The 17,371-nt window shown below is 40.3% G+C and overlaps 1 protein-coding gene across 8 annotated transcripts in view; it reads right to left on the bottom strand.

Annotated features, from left to right (window-relative positions):
- STAT4 (signal transducer and activator of transcription 4) overlaps positions 1–17,371 on the bottom strand; it is a 122,816-nt gene that overhangs the window by 14,586 nt on the left and 90,859 nt on the right. For all 8 annotated transcript variants that reach the window (XM_054478716.2, XM_054478719.2, XM_054478721.2 and 5 more), the window contains 4 exons: positions 14,426–14,485; positions 13,922–13,939; positions 13,738–13,831; positions 10,273–10,317 (listed from right to left, as the gene is read on the bottom strand). In XM_054478716.2, coding sequence (XP_054334691.1) covers positions 10,273–10,317; positions 13,738–13,831; positions 13,922–13,939; positions 14,426–14,485 — 217 coding nt within the window. The remainder of the gene's footprint in view (positions 1–10,272; positions 10,318–13,737; positions 13,832–13,921; positions 13,940–14,425; positions 14,486–17,371) is intronic.

Consider the following 17,371-nt stretch of genomic DNA (forward strand, 5'->3'; position numbering starts at 1 on the left):
TACAACAAAACTTCTCAAACTAAAGGACATGAGTGTTCAAATTGGAAGGACCCATGAATGGCTGGCACAACAAATAAATGAAGGGCCACACCAAAACTCATTGCTGTAAAATTACAGGAAACCAGTTTAAAAGTTTTAGGAGTGCAGGAATAAAAAGGCGTTTATAAATGATTAAGAATCAGAATACAAGATAAGTAGAAGACAATGGAAAAGTGCTTTAAGAATTTGGAGGAAAAATGATTTCTAACCCAGAATTCTATATCCAGCCAAACTATCAGTCAACTGTGGATGGGAAACACTTTTTCAGATATGCAAGTTCTCTGGAAATTTGGCTCCCTAGTACTTTTTCTCTGGAAACTACTGAAAGAGTCTCTCTAATAAAAAGGAGACAGTAACCTAAGAAAGAGGAAGACATGAACCCAGCCAGGAGAAGGGGGTGGGACTCCCTAGGATAATGGTGAAAGGGAGTTTCAAAAACAAACAAACAAAACAATAAACAAAAAACCACAACCCCACAACTGCACAACAGGATCAGAGGGCAAGTAGCCAGGACTGGAGCCAGAAGATGGAGGGCTCCCAGAGCGATGTTGCCAAGAAAAAAAGAAGAAAGGAACACATAGATGGACATGTTTGACCAAATTGTAAGGAGTTTTCTAGTTCTGATGGAAAGTTTGGGGCTTAATTAGTGACAAGTACATAAATTAATAAAATAAAAAAACTCAGGGAATATTAAATCCAGAGAAAACTAAAAGTAATACAAGAATGGAAATACAATCATAGTGTGCTATATGGCTTAGCTGTTAACAATTTTTATATAATCATAGTAAGGTAAACATCGGATACATTGAGTAAATGAAAATATGTTATATAATGATATTGTGAAGCTGGGGCAGAATTTCTATGTATGGAGAGCTGTAATAAGAAAGACATAGCTTAATCTTTTATAGAAAACCAGAAGTTAGACATATAAAATTAAAAAAAATCAAGAGATATCAGTATTAGCATGATATTTACAGCTCAAAAAATAATCACCTCTGGGGAGGAGTTTGACATAGAAAGAAGTAGGAAATTGCAGTTAGTGCCTGATGAAATTTTATAGTAGGTAAAAAAGGACCAGCAGTATTGCCATCACCTAAAAGTTTGTAAGAAAAACAGGATCTCTGACTTCATTCCAGGCTTACTGAATCAGATTCTGCATTTTAACAAGAATCCTGGGTGGAATTTGGGAGGAATTATTCTCAATGTGTGTATCCTCATTGTGTTTAATCTCAAAAATGAGGTGGAAAATTTGGAGATATAAAGCTTCAACAATTTATAAAATGAGCCCTGGGAACATGTGAACAAGTAGGATTATCTACACCAGAAAAGTCAGGGTGGGGGGTTGGAGGTGGCAGGGTCACCTGAAAAGAAAGGAAGGTCAACACTAAATATGCATTAATAAGTCAGAATCCTGTTTGCATTTGAAATCCGAAATAATAAAAACAGTCTAATGTGATGATATGAATAACAATTCTGTGATTATGTGGGAAGACTTCCTTGATAATGAGAATGCTACATTTAAGATTTGTTATTGAGAAGGAAGTAGATCTTTGTGATACCTTACATTGCCTGCAGGTAGTTATATTGACTAGGGTGGAATCACTTCTTACTGGGTTAGTAGAAAGTTATGTTTAGTAAACATTCTGCTTAAAAATCCCTAAACCACCCCTAAAAGTACTCCCAGCACGTCAACACATCAAACAGCCCGTTCCTCTTCCTCAGCCCCTTTATGTTAAATAAGTTGCTCTTTCTTTGGTTGAGCTTGAGACGGACTAGTTGTCTTGAGTGTAGACACCAAGAAGGTATATTTTTGAACAACAGAAAATCTCACTGCCCTCTAGGGAGGGGATGCTTACACTATGCAAAACACGAGACAACTGAAGAATCCACAACTTCCACTTCATGTTCACTAATGGGTGCCTTTCACATTATCTCTGAGTTCAATGGTGCAGAACATTTGCGAGGCCTCAGGCAAGTGCACAGATAGAGATCCAATACTGTATATAAAACATTTAACCATTATCAATCAAGTTAACAAACTGTTAACATATGTTCTAGCCTCCTGCCTTGACATATCCTTCACATAACCGAATTGGCCAGGTTTTAACTCCTCGAAGTCTTACTGGAACATAGTGGCATGGGTAAAGATAGCACAGCCATCTTGGGCCATTGCCTGTCCACTTTGCTTCTACCTCTGTGAAGGGCCTCGCGTGACCAGTGTGGCCTCTAGCTCTCTCCTGTGCCTAGACATGTTTGCACTGAAGGTGTCATCTGTGCTTGGGAGAGTAGACCTGGGGAGGCCTACACAGGCCCTGGAAGTGGGCTTGAGGTCTTCTGGGCTGAGAATTCTGGGGTCCTGGATTCTGGGTGAGCACATTGCCTTAACCCCACAGAGGACTTTCTTTGTAGGGAGGACTGCAGCTGGAGGATGGTTGAAGGAAAACTTTTGGAGTTGAGGTGCTATGATATTGTGATATAATAAGAAATCTATATTTGGTCCCTGCACCTGGTTACTGAGACAGAGCTCCTAAGACCTTTCTAGATGGAGATGCTAGGTGAGTCTTCTGTTCTAAAAATTTGGTCTTTGACCCTGGTTCCTGACACAGGTTCCTGAGACCTTTGTAATTTTCTTAGTGATAGGATTGTCTGACACAGAGCTCCTAAATTCCTGCAATTTTCTGGCATTTTCTGTCCTAATGAAGTGTATCTTGGTGGGCTTCTAAATAGCCTCAGGATGAGGGTTGGTTGCTAGGGGAACCAATCATGTGATTAGAGATTTGGAACTTCTACCCCACTCCCTGACCTCTGGGAAGGGGAGAGGGATTGAAAGTTGAATTTACCCACAATGGCAAAGGTGATCAACTTTGTAATGAACTGTATGTAATGAAGCTTCCATAAAAACCTCAAAGAACAGATTTTGGGAAGCTTCTGGGTTGCTGAAGACGTGGAGGTGCTAGGAGGGTGGCGCACCTGGACAGGGCATGGGAGCTCCACACCCCTTCTCCATGCCTTGCCCTGTGCATCTCTTCCATTTGGCTGTTCATCTGTATTCTTTGTAATATCCTCGATAGTAAACCAGAAAATATAAGTAAAATGTTCTCCTGAGTTTTGTGAACTGCTTTAGCAAATTCATTGAACCTGAGGAGGGAATTGTGGGAACCCTCAATTTATTGCTGGTTGGTCAGAAGTGCAGATCACAACCTGGGACTTGCGATGGGCATCTGAATTGGGGGCAGTTTTGTGGGACTAAGTCCTTAGCCTGTGGGTTAAGGTAAAGAGTGTTAGAATTGGGTTAAATTGTAGACGCCCAGTTTGTGTCTGCTGGAGAACTGGTTGTTAGTGGAGAGAAATCCCCACACATATTTAGGTGACCAGAAGGGAGGTATGGAGAGTAAGAGTAGAAAAAAGTTTAGTGTTTCTTCTTATAGGTCCCATCACTCTCACATTCCAGCCTCTATAGTTTAATTTCTTTTTTTCTTTTTGAGACAGAGTCTTGCTCTGTCACCCAGGCAGGAGTGCAGTGGCATGATCTTGGCTCACTGCAACCTCCACCTCCCGGGTGCAAGCGATTCTCCTGCCTCAGCCTCCTGAGTAGCTGGGACTACGGGCGTGTGCCATTATGCCCAGCTAATTTTTGTATTTTTAGTAGGGACAGGGTTTTATCATATTGGCCAGGCTGGTCTTGAACTCCTGAGCTCAAGTGATCTGCCTGTCTCGGCCTCCCAAAGTGCTGGGATTACAGGCATGAGCCAATACGCCTGGCCTATAGTTTAATTTCTATGAATAAATATACATACGATAATTCAGTACTGATAGCTTCCTCAGCTCTTTGAGTTATGGAACCTGTGTGTTCACCACCAAATATCAGGGTCTTAAAAGTGTGAGAAACCAGGATTCCACAGACAGAGCAACGACACTCAGGGTTGTCCATTAGCTTTGGAAAAAGACTTTACGCTTTATATAGTACTTTACTGAACTGAAATGTGGGTGGTGAGAGGGTGATTATTTTCTCAGTGATTCAAAATAATTTCTAATGTTTACTTTAAATCTCTGATGCAATTGTGAGGCACATTTAGAACAAAATCCAGCAAGGAAGCTGACATACTATACACAAGACTGGAGGAAAGACGCTCTGACCAAATAAAGCATTATTAATTTTCACAGCTTGCATGACCGTCATAGTCTTCATTATTTCATCAGTGTAGTCTAACCTAGAACACTATTCAGTCTCACATTCGCAGGTTCCATTCCTCACAGAATGGAAAAACATCATAGATAAGATGCACCATTAGGGCTGGGTACAGTGGCTCACGCCTGTAATCCCAGCACTTCGGGAGGTTGAGGTGGGTGGATCATCTGAGGTCAGGAGTTCAAGACCAGCCTGGACAACATGGTGAAATCCCGTCTCTACTAAAAAACAATGCAAACAATTAGCTGGGCATGGTGGCAGGCGCTTGTAGTCCCAGCTACTCAGGAGGCTGAGGCAGGAGAATTGCTTGAACCCTGGAGGCGGAGGTTGCAGTGAGCTGAGATCACGCCACTGCACTGCAGCCTGGGCAACAAGAGTGAGAAACTCCATCTCAAAAAAAAAAAAAAAAAAAAGATGCACCATTAATGTTTGTATCAAAGCCATCCTAATCATCCAAGATGATTACAGATACAAAATATCCATATTAATGATATTTACATTATATGGTACATCACATTATATGGCACTGAATATAATGGCTGGATTGACCGTATTGTACTTCTGAAGAAAAATACCCATTGGGAAATCTGCTAAGAAACTAGAAAACTGGACAACCAACTTAACCAGGGCTCCACTTGGAAAAAAAAAATACAATCCGATGAAAGGTAGGTCTAGATGTCACCATATTCTTCTCTGTTTCCTCTGCTCAGTGTCTAATAATACACCTTAGAAACCAAGAATATATTAACAAATGGTAATAGCTTTTTTTTTTGAGAGATGGAGTCTCGCTCTGTCGCCCAGGCTGGAGTGCAGGGCGAAATTTCAACTCACTGCAAGCTCTGCCTCCCGGGTTCATGCCATTCTCCTGCCTCAGCCTCCCGAGTAGCTGGGACTACAGGCACCCGCCACCACGCCTGGCTAATTTTTTGTATTTTTTAGTAGAGATGGGGTTTCACCGTGTTAGCCAGGATGGTCTCACTCTCCTGACCTCGTGATCCGCCTGCCTTGGCCTCCCAAAGTGCTGGGATTACAGGCATGAGCCACCCCGCCTGGCCAACAAATGGTAATAGCTTTTAACTTGACAGAAACCTCTGCTAAGAAAAATATGACTGGGATATATGGTGATTTTCATCCAAATTTCTTGCTCATCTCTTAACAATCCATAATTTATTGTAATGTCCCCCATGGAAAACTATGTGGAATAGAAACAATTAAAATAACCCTTTCATTTAGTGAATATTTATTGAGCATCTATTATGTGCTAGACAGTGGGTTAGATCCTGGGAAACAATAAGCAGAGAGGGAAACAGTGGTCCAATCACATGAGAGACAGCCTTTAATCACAGAATCACAGAATCAGAAGACAGGAATGTAAAATGACAACACTGCTTAGCTCATAAAGCCCTCTGCTGCACTCTACAAAGTCTAAGGTTTTAGTAATATTTTTGTACAATTTCTCCCTCAAAAGGTGTTGCAAGTCTTTAAATTAGTTCAGCGAGAAATCAACTTGCTGTGCAAATGCTTGGGCTAGCCGGGGTGTGAGTAGCGTGTCTGTGTTTGAGAACACTGAACCTTGAAAGAACATCTGTTTGGCTATTTTGTTAAATGAAACTCAAGTCACCCAGGCTTTACTAATAGCTTCATTGTGCTTCATGACTTTCCACCACATAAACGAAATTACCTAACACTTCAGTCTGTGGCTAAAACTGTCATTTATCAGTTAAAGCCCACTGACAAAGAGCAAACTGGAGAGACGGCAATTCCAGCTTCTCTATTCAAACAGTTTTCACATTTCAATAATCACTCTCTAGCTGGCTCCCTGCTAGATAAGGACCTCCAGGGAAAGGTTGCTTCCTGGGAATGTTTATTTTACAGGAACAGACTGATGGCCTCAAAGTCTGGCCACTTTCTAGGTGATGAAATCGTTTATTCACATTGACTCTTCCCAGGAGAGAATAGAGGGGAGAGAAAGGCAGTGATTGCTAAAGTTGATTTTATGATAGCGTGTCTACAGATTCCTCAAGGAATGTTGTGAAATTCCAAAGCGAATTTTTAAAATTAAATTCATTTTAAAAAATCTAAAGCTCCTACCCTATGTTGCACTTCTGAGGATTAAAGAATCTTAGTCAAAGGAACTTCAGAGATTGTCTAGTCCAATGAGTCCAAATTTTTTTTTTTTTTTGACCTTGGTACATATTCTTGAAAGTAAACTTCCCATCAGAGTTTCCATCTGTAAATATGTAAAATAAAGCTGCCTTGATAGAAACAGGCATGAGGGAGCCAGAGCTCCACATTTCCCTAACCCCAGGGGCAAATGGGGTTCCTGAAGTACCTCTTTGGCATCTCTGGGTTTTCTGGGAAGAAAATGGGTCTTGTGCAACTTCCTCCTTTCACCCAATCCTAAAGCCAGGAGCCCCTATACGTCCTGACAGCTCAGCTCTTCTTGGGTAATCTCAAACAGTCACACGGTGCTGCAAATCTAGGGAGGTCTGGAATGGCAACTTAGTGAAACTATCATTTATGACGTCTTTGTCCATTGTCAATCACTTAATAACTATCTGATACAAACTTACAACCACAAAAGTAGAATGGAGGGACCCAAAATTGTGTGTGGGTGTGTGTGTGGGTGTGTGTGTGTGTGTGTGTGATGGAGGTGAAGAGCATTGGAGTGGTAGCAGGAATTCCAGACACGAAATCCCATAAAGGGGCATACACAAATGGTGACCTGAGGTTTCAAGGAACTGGAGCTGGAAGAGGGAAGTGCCCAGGGTCCCCTGAAAGGGACCACATCTCCAGCAGAGCACTTGACAGGTGAGCAGAGAAGGAGAAAGATCAGCAGTTGTCTGAAGTTAGGTATCACGTTTTAGGGCCCAGTTTTCCCATCTGTGTAGACACCTGCTCCTTCCAGAGGAGGCTGATCTGTGCCATCACCAATATCTACAGAGCCCACCACCACTGACTCATACACAGCTCATTCAGTCCCCATAACAACCCTTAGAAGTGTAGGTTAACATTAGCTCCATTTTGTAGATAAGGAAATTGGGAGTTAGAGAGGCTAAGTGGCTTGTGCAAGCTCAGATTGCCCGAAGAGGCAGAAACCAACACTGCTAACTCCACTATCCCACTGAGGCACGACACAAGTGCAAAAGGAGACACAGTAGACAAGAGAGGTCAACAACATTTTCTGAGGAAGCATTATTTTAAATTATGGTGTGAGACAGACATGATTTCTGAGCAGGTGGGTGAGTTGCAGACACTCTGTGAGATAGATGGGGTGAGGTGATGGGGCAGAAGGAGTGCCAACCAGCCCGCCTCTCCCAGGGAAGGTTCTGCGACTCAGAGGCAGCATAGCAGAGGGGCCAGGAGCAGGGACACGGGATCAGACTGCCACGGTTTTATCTTGGCACTGCCATCAACTGCCCCCGCAATCTTGAGTAAGCTGTGTGACCACTCTGTGCCTCAGTTTCCATAACTGAAATAAGTATGAGGCTAATAGTACCTACTTCACAGTCTTGTTGCAAGAGTTACAGAAATCAGTATTAGTGAAGCTCTTAGTGTCCAGTATATAGTAAATGCCACACGAGGATTGTTGAAGACATTCTTAGCAGGCTACAGGTGCTCACAGATAAGCAATAGCAACTTTTTGAAACTTGAAAACGAGGTTACGATATCCTAGCTTCCTGTTTTCCTGCAATTTGTGACCACAATCCCTGGCCTCACGACTTTATGAACTTCACTTTATTGCCCATTCTTTCCTCACTCTTTCCTAACCTTTGTGTGATCATCCCTACTGAATGGCCAAGCCCCTGATTCCCGGCTTATCTTCCTTCATGTATTTTGTGACTAGTCAACTGTTACTGCTGCACACAAGATGCGGTTCAATCTGTGGTTTGTTTTTAAATGTACCTAGGAGTCATACTAAAATTCTGCCAACAGGTGGAGCTCAAAGAATAGCTTAAAATAAAATTAACCTGATTCAGTCATTCTGATACGACTGTATGATTTTGCTATTCATCAGAAAATAAGAGGAAATAAATTGAAGTCAATATAAGTAGACAGTGTTAATAAGACAGTGGTTGGTTTTTACAGTGGAAGATGATTTACCTAGATTTCCGTCTCTAGGGAAATTTAAGTGAAGATTTTCATTTTACATTCATAAAGATGACAATATACTACAAGAGTTGAGCTATTTGGATTTATTCGATTTGCTTTACTTAAGAAAAGTTCAGGATAATGATGCTTAGTCTGTTCAGATTCATAAATAATACTTAGGACGTCAAACTGAATGAAATGTTGCAACTCTGGCCAGAATTCCAAGGAGGTGTGTGAAATGAGCTTTTATTTAAAACGTGCCAGTGTTTAACTAGGAAGTTTAGAAAACCTTTACGGGTTTCTATAAGCTGGGAAGAATATCTTCCACTCATTTGTTTTACTAGAATCTCCTTAAACCCAAAAACTCTGCTCCTGTGATTTCTTTGACTGCAGAGACCTGCTTAGGGAGCTCTGCCCTGAGCAGCGATTCTACCCTGGAAGACTGAGCTCGTCTTCGGTGAGGCTACGATGTTTGGCAAATGATCTTTAAGACACAATTAAGGGAATGAAGAATTCTTGGAGGGCAAAATGGTAGGGCATTAAATCTTTTGTGATGGATCTTTATGGTTTTGTGAGGTGTGATAAATTGGATGTCATTGGATGCTGGATTTATAAAGTGCTTTTCCTCCAAACAGTTCAAAGATGTTTTTCATGGGAGCTGTGACTATAAAGCCAAAAGTTTGGATCTATATGAACCACCCCAGAAATAAACCTCATTGCTTCAAAACTGCATCACGTAGGTGGTTTTACACCTGCAGCACCTCTGAGCAGGGGCTGTTGAGCATGACTATCCTGATCTCTTAGAGGAAAAAAATGCAGTATTTCTTCATCAGTTCATTTGCCAAACATTACATTTTCAGGCCCTGGCAGAGCATGTACTCAAACCCAGGTTTTCTAGTTCCAAATATATAGGTCATTGACTTATGCCTTAGTTTCGAGGTCAACTCAATAGATGTTCTCCAAGGTCATGTCCAGTTCATGATTTGACCGCTCTATCATCAACTAACTCAACGGAGTACTCAGACTGCATCAGTTTGTTCCTTCATTCAATTTGTCTAGTGAAATGCAAACATTAGAGAGCGAGGTAATTGATATCTCAAAATAATAGGGTTGTTTTTTGCCCCACATATCATAATTTTTCAGCCCGACTTCATATACGTGAGAAAATGAGTGAACAAAAATGAAGAATGACAAAGATATTTCTTGATAATGGACTGACTAAAGAAACTATGGCACACCTATAAAATGTAATGTAATGCAAGCAATGTAAATCATGTTCTCCTAGAGTATTTAAAATTATGGAAAACTGTTCTCCAGGCTGGGCACAGTGGCTCACGCCTATAATCCCAGCACTTTGGGAGACGAGGTGGGTGGATCACTTGAGCCAAGGGGTTCAAGACCAGCCTGGGAAACATGGTGGGACTCTGTCTCTACAAAAAATACAAAAACTAGCCAGTTATGGTGGCACATGCCTATAGTCCCAGCTACTTGCAAGGCTGAGGTGGGAGGTTCACTTGATCCTGGGAGGCGAAAGCTGCAGTGAACCAAGATCTCACCACTGCACTCCAGCCTGGGCAACAGAGTGAGACCCTCCTCAAAAAAAAAAAAAAAAAAAAAAGAAAAAAAAGATACATTGCTGTGTGAAAAAAGCAGTCTATGAAGCAATGAGTATCATATATTTTTAAAGTAATATATACATAAATAAAAGACTGGAATGATGTATACCAAGATGTTAATAGTTATTTTCTTTGGAGGGTGTTATTATATGTTATTTTTATTTTCTCTTTTTAAAAAGCTTCCTCATATTGTCTGCAATTATCAAGCTTTACATCTATAATCAGAAAAACATGAATTTGATTTTATATGAAGTCAAGCAGTTTAAAAGCTTTGTAAAAATAAGATATTATAAGATCTGTTTCCAGAAAAATTCTATAGGAGAAAACATTTCCTACCTCATTTCCTTTACCTCCAGCACTGGACTTCATTTCCTTTGGTTGCTTTGTAAAAGAGAACAACAATATTTAGATGGAAAAGCATTATCAGCTACATATTAAGTTGGTCGTACCTGTTGCAGTCATTTTCTTGGCCACAGTTTTGACTTCTAGAACAGCAACATATTTTCAAACTCATTGAAACCTGACACAACTACCCAGATTTGACATAGAGGAGCTTCCTGTCTCACCCCATGGGATGCTACTTTAGAAACTTGGAGTTGGCATATCACTAAGACTTTAGCTTTCTGTCAACATTTTCGAAAAAGGAAATCATGCTGGGAACTTTCAGAATCTATACAGCACTCCTTTGAGCCTGGAAAGCATCATTTTAGCTAAGCTGTAGGTGATGATTCCCAATCCCTGAGAAACCAAGTCTAACGAAGACTAGAAAAATAAACTACAGGGCAGTGTGTACCATATAGCATAGTAAGCTATTAAATGACATTACAGGGGAAGAAGACTTACTGACACAAAATAAATGTGCATTGATGTAGATTACTGAATGAAAAAAGAGGCAGAAAACAAATTTTATAGTGTGTATTATTTGATCCCACTTTTAAAATACATATATAAATATTTTAGAAAAAAGAATGAAATTATAAAAATGAAGAAGTTAATAGTGTTGCAAAGTGGTGGAATTATAGGTGACAATTTTTAAAATTTTTCTTTTTTTTCTTTTTTTTGAGATGGAGTCTGGTTCTGTCACCCAGGCTGGAGTGCAGTGGCACAATCTCAGCTCACTGCAAGCTCCACCTCCCGGGTTCATGCCATTCTCCTGCCTCAGCCTCCCGAGTAGCTGGGACTACAGGCGCCCACCCCCACGCCGGGCTAATTTTTTTTTTTTTTTTGTATTTTTAGTAGAGACGGGGTTTCACCATGTTAGCCAGGATGGTCTCGATCTCCTGACCTCGTGATCCGCCCGCCTCAGCCTCCCAAAGTGCTGGGATTACAGGCGTGAGCCACTGCACCAGGCCAATTTTCTGTATTTTTAGTAGAGACGGGATTTCACCGTGTTAGCCAGGATGGTCTTGATCTCCTGACCCTGTGATCCGCCCTCCTCGGCCTCCCAAAGCGTTGGGATTACAGGCGTGAGCCACCACTCCTGGCCGATTTTTATTTTCTATATTTACTTTTGTATTAAAAGGCAATTAAAGTTATTATGCAGAAGATAACCAATGTGAAAACGCTTTGCAAGAGCAAAAGAGCACTGTAAAAACTGAGGTTTTGTTATTTTATATATTGTACCTGCTGAAATAAAGACCTAACTGATTTTTGGTGTGTTCCTTGTTCTTCCTTTTCCATATGACTTTTTTGGGAGACAGACATTTCTAAGTTAAGGGCTCTTCCTACTTTACTTATTACTAAACATGGCCCCTTGTTGAAAGTTCCTGGATGATAGGAATTGAGCCTAACAAAAAAGAGTGCTAGTTACAAGGGTGTTTATAATACATAATTCTTTATTACATTTTATTTACTTGGCAGTTTATTTGACAGGAAGGATTAAAAACAAAACAAAACATACTCCTCAATACTAAAAACCAAACATTTTATCTTTTAGAAAGTAGACATTTTATCTTTTAGAAACATTTTATCTTTTAGAAAGTAGACTTTTTGAGGCAGATTCAGTGGTGCCCAAACATTCAGTGAGGCACTTGCTAAATGTTAATAAGCAGAAGGAGTAACATGGTTTCTGGCGAGAAAAATAGTAGGGTCTTTGGGAATCTAAGAACTATGCAGAATTAGAAAGAAGGTGGAAAGAGAACTCTAGGTCAAGAGGAAGTGGTAAAAGCAAGAAGCAACAGGATGAGGCTGGGTCAGAGCTTTCTAGACATGACAAGGTGAACTGTGTACAGCTGCTATACCCAGGAACATCCTATTTCCCCAAGCTAGCCTCCTAAAATGAAAGCGCTTTTAGCCAGACATGGTTTTGGAGATGTAAAAATGAAACCAGGAATGCCTAGCCATTATTGCATGTGTGTATGTGTGTGTGTGTGCCTTTGTACTTTTGTATTTATATATCATAGTTGTACATATTTTTGTGGTACATGTGATATTTTGATACATGTATACAGTGTGTAATGATCAAATTTGGGTAATTGGGATATCTATAACCTATCTTTTCTTTGTGGTAGGATCATTACAATTCTTCTCTTCCTGCTATTTAAAAATATACAATAAATTATTGTTCCCTTCTACATTATTTATTTTTTTTTTTGGAGACTGAGTCTTGCTCTGTCACGCAGGCTGGAATGCAGTGGTGCTATCTCAGCTCACTGCAAACTCTGCCTCCCGGGTTCAAGCGATTCTCCTCCCTCAGCCTCCTGAGTAGCTGGGATTACAGGCAGTTGCCACCATGCTGGGCTAATATTTGTATTTTTAGTAGAGACGAGGTTTCACCATGTTGGCCAGGCTGGTCTCGAATTCCTGACCTCAGGTGATCTGCCTGCCTCAGCCTCCCAAAGTGCTGGGATTACAGGCGTGAGCCACTGTGCCTGGCCCCTTCTATGCTACTGAATATCAGAATTTATTCCTTTTATCTAACTGTATCTTTGTATCCATTAACCAACTTTCTCTTATCCCCCTTCCCTGCTTCCTTTCCTAGCCTCTGGTAACCACCATTCAACTGTCTGCCTCTAAGAGATCTACTTTTTTAGTTCCCACATGAGTGAGAACATGCAATATTTATCTTTCTGTGCCTGGCTTATTTCATTTAACATAATGACCTCCAATTCCATCCATGTTGCTGCGTATGACACAATTTCATTCTTTCAGTGGCTGAATAATATATTCCATTGTGTAATACCTCTCCATTTTAAGACAGATTACCTCTGTCATTATCAGCAAAATATACTGACCAACTACTATGTATACTTAGGTACTATGTCTTCATTGTTTAGAACTCAGACCTTCTGAGTTAAGGTTCAGTGCTCTTTCTACCATTTTAATTCTTCACTGATGGCATGTTTTATTTCTCAGTATGGTTCCTAATTTCTTTTCTTTTCTTTTTTTTTTTTTTTTTTTAAGACGGAGTCTCGCATTGTGGCCCTGGGCTGGAGTGCACTGGCACAATCTCAGCTCACTGTAACCTCCGTCTGCCAGGTTCAAGCGATTCTCCTGCCTCAGCCTCCAGAATAGCTGGGATTACAGGCGCCTGCCACCATGCCTGGCTAATTTTTTGTATTTTTAGTAGAGACGGGGTTTCACTATGTTGGGCAGGCTGGTCTTGAACTCCTGACCTTGTGATCCGCCCGCCTTGGCCTCCCAAAATACTGGGATTACAGACATGAGCCACCGTGCCCAGCTGGTTCCTAATTTCAAATAAGAAATATTTAAGCACAAAATATACTGAATTATAAGGCGTATTAGTAAAGATGTCTGATTTTGGGGAAAAAAAAGCCTGTGTAACTTTACTGCCAAACTTACCAAATGTCGAAATTCTACTGAGAGACTCCCATTGGAAGATTCTTCAATAGACATGGCTTTGACATTAGTTCCACAAAGTACAAATCTTCGGTTGCTGGAGAGGAAATCTTAGCTATTTACTTGGTCTCAGGTAAAATACATTTACAAGAGCAGCAAGAAAGTTTCCACAAAGTAAATGTCTTACCTTAGAGTTGAAACATTCCTGTAAAACCAAGAAGATTCTTTAAAATAAGCTATTTAATAGATGTTGGAATAACTTTCTATGATAGTTTATTTTATTTATTTATTTATTTTGAGACAGAGTCTCGCTCTGTCGCCCAGGCTAGAGTGCAGTGGTGCAATCTTGGCTCACTACAACCTGTGCCCCCTGGGTTCAAGCGATTCTCCTGCCTCAGCCTCCTGAGTAGCTGGGATTACAGGCATGAGCCACCGCACCCGGTCTCTATGATACTTTAAAGGATAGTATATAAAATTGATTTCAAGTTTTTATAGTAAAATTTTAAATTTAGGATACCATTGAATTTTGTTAAATGTTTGAACTTCAAAGTCAAATATTTGAAGTACATTCATTATATAATGTTAGAGAAGTAAATTTAAAAGTTCAAAATTATTCTATAAAATAAGGGCCATTCATTTTTAAACGTCTTACATTTGGAATTGTAATTCAAAATGAAATTAGAAAACTTACTTGTCAATTGATGCTTTAACCTTTACCTGATAGTTTAGTTCTGGCAATTTTATTAGTAGCCTAGAAAGAGATATCAATAAAAAAAAATCAAAGATAAAAATTAAAAGTGTTTAAAAACGCTTTTGCATATTTAAACATTTAAATATACTATGAAATATGCATATAAATAAACCTTACATTATCTACAGTTATATGTTAGTGTGTTTTAAAAATGTATAATGCCTCTTTAGTTTGCCATGTAGCTAATGTTGACATCAGTCCCTTAATAGCATTATTGGCAAACATTTGGAAGTGTTTCCATATTGCTTCAGTTGATGTTTGCTGGATAATACGTTGGCCAGGCCAGAAAAAAAAGCTATATATTTTGGCTAAAGCTCAAATGTGGGTTAAATGTATAGATATAAAAAAATTCTTATATGGCTTCATTTTATCCTCATATTACAAAAAAAAACACTTTGTAAGCTTTAATGGTAAGTGTTTTATGGTGAACATACTAAGACAGAACTCTAGTAAAATATGGAAAATCCCAACTCGAATACATTTGAAATCTTTCAAAACACTATATTTAAGTAACAGCAAAAATGTTCATTAAAAAAACAAACTTCAAATGAACAAGTAATTGAAGTTCAGTATAAAAATTCATTTAATTCCTTCTGGTGTCAGCCCATCCTTTATTCTTTTGCTTTCTCCAGCTCCTCAGATTTCTGTCCTGTGATGTAACCTACCTGTGGGTTCAGTGCAGTTTCAGAGATAGTCATTCAATCCCTCTCACATTCATTCATTTACTCATGCCCTCATCCTAAACTTTACTCATTCACTCAGCATGCACTGAGCTCCTCATATTTATGCAGTACACCCTTAGGTACTACAGAACTGATGTAGCAAAGACTGCAGAAGGGAGAAATGTGGACGTGGCTCTACATAAAAGGAGGGAGTCCAGGCACACAAATGGAATATAGAGAATATGGCGATAAGCAACTCACTGTCATTAGAGAAATGAAATCATAGCTCATGGGCAGCCCAAACAAAAGGGTGGGTAGAATGTTGCAAAGGCTCTTTAAAAGTCCTGTACAAGGCACCAGATTGGTTCAGGATCTGGAGTATGTTGAGAGTGCAGTCATTGGTGGTGAATGGTGAGAAGGGGGCATAGTCACATAAAATTAGGCCAGGTGTTTTTCCTCTCCACCTTCCTTTTTATACCACTTCAGGAAGGATCTGATTCACTGCAAGATGCTGACAAGTCCCATGGAGTCCAAGGTCATTCTTCCTTTTGAAACAGGAGGATGCAAAAATATGGCAAAGAGGGGTTTTAGGAAAACCTTGAGTAAAGGATCACCTATCAAGACAGTGGGGAATAGGGTGCAGAGGAGGAGGATGGGTACCCAATAGGTAGAAGAGGAAGACAGAGCCTACAACCAGGGGCTAATGTTCTATGCCCCTGGCAATAGTTCACACAACATGCAAGTGGTGCTGATTCAGAGTGCCTCTTCCACTTAGAATTTTTTTGCTAGGCAATCCCTACTCATCTCCCCTTTTGTCCCAGAGAGCATCTTAGACTTACTATATCATCTATAGGAGTGTCTCAAGGAAAAGTAGAATGTCCACCACTTCTCCATCTTATTTCACTCTCCTCCGAGTTATATAGAGATGTCGGAATGAGGAAGGAACAACTTTTGAGAAGAATGCCTATTTTTTTATTTTACTTTATTATTCTGTTTTATTTTTTGAGATGGAGTCTCGCTGTTGTTGCCCAGGCTGGAGTGCAGTGGCGTGAGTGTAGTGCACTGCAACCTCTACCTCCTGGGTTCAAGCGATTCTCCTGCCTCAGCCTCCCAAGTAGCTGAGATTACAGGCATGAGCCAACATGCTCAGCTAATTTTTCTATTTTTAGTAGAGATGGGGTATTGCCATGTCGTCCAGGCTGGTCTTGAACTCCTGACCTCAGGTGATCTGCCTTCCTCAGGCTCCCAAAGTGCTGGGATTATAGGCGTGAGCCACCATGCCGGGCCAACAGTGCAATTTAAAAAGGAACCTAGCCTCTGCCTTTTGTTTTCAGTTCTTAAATCTTGGTGCAAAATTCATACAAAGAAACGGATTAAGAATGTTAATGGTGTCTTAAAAATGCAAACCGAAGACAAATGCCTTCTCTTTAAAAATGGAGTTCCAATAGTGATATGTGATCAGCAACCTTATCATAGAACCCTAAACTGCTCTGTACCATGGCATCAACACCTCTTGACCCGTTAGTCTGTGGTTTCAGCTTTCCAGAGGTGACCTAGTGATTAGACCTTTAAAACTTTAGTTCTTGGAGTTTCAGGCATGATGAGAATCTTTGAAAGTAAGAACTCAAACTCATTGTTCTCAGCATCATTAGGGAAAACTGTAAGTTTTGACTGCTAATGCTAATAGAAAGGATCAAATTCACAGAGAAAGCAACAATAACACAAAAGTTATGTCTTTAAATCAGGTACACAGTAGGGATATATGGAAAACTATGGTATTGGGAGTTTTTGTGGAAAGTCTAATAAGCCAGTTACTGGGTAATCTCAGGAGATGAGTGTGTCACTATGTTTCCCGGATAGGATATTCAAAGCCTTCCAGAATGTGTCCCCAATCTGTCCTCTCAATTCTGTCTGTTCCCTGCTCCCCATGATTACCAGACAGAGCCAGGAAGCCATTATTTCTGTATTCTCACTCTCCTACAATCCTCCTCCCCTCTCCCAATCTATCCAGTCTTTTCTCAAGTCAACCTTTTCAGCAATTAATTTCATTGTGCCTGATATTATGATTCCATACTTTCAGGCTAATATCCCTCACGTCCTCATCTGCACTGTCATGCTCTTGACAAGCAGGGCTCTCATCTTCACATTTCTGTGGGTATTTCCCAAAGCTCAGAGCTGGGCACACAGCAGATGGTTCAATAAAGAATAGCTGAATGCAAGCCAC

This window comes from Pongo pygmaeus, chromosome 11 (assembly GCF_028885625.2).
Source record: "Pongo pygmaeus isolate AG05252 chromosome 11, NHGRI_mPonPyg2-v2.0_pri, whole genome shotgun sequence".
Taxonomy (NCBI): Eukaryota; Metazoa; Chordata; class Mammalia; order Primates; family Hominidae; genus Pongo; species Pongo pygmaeus.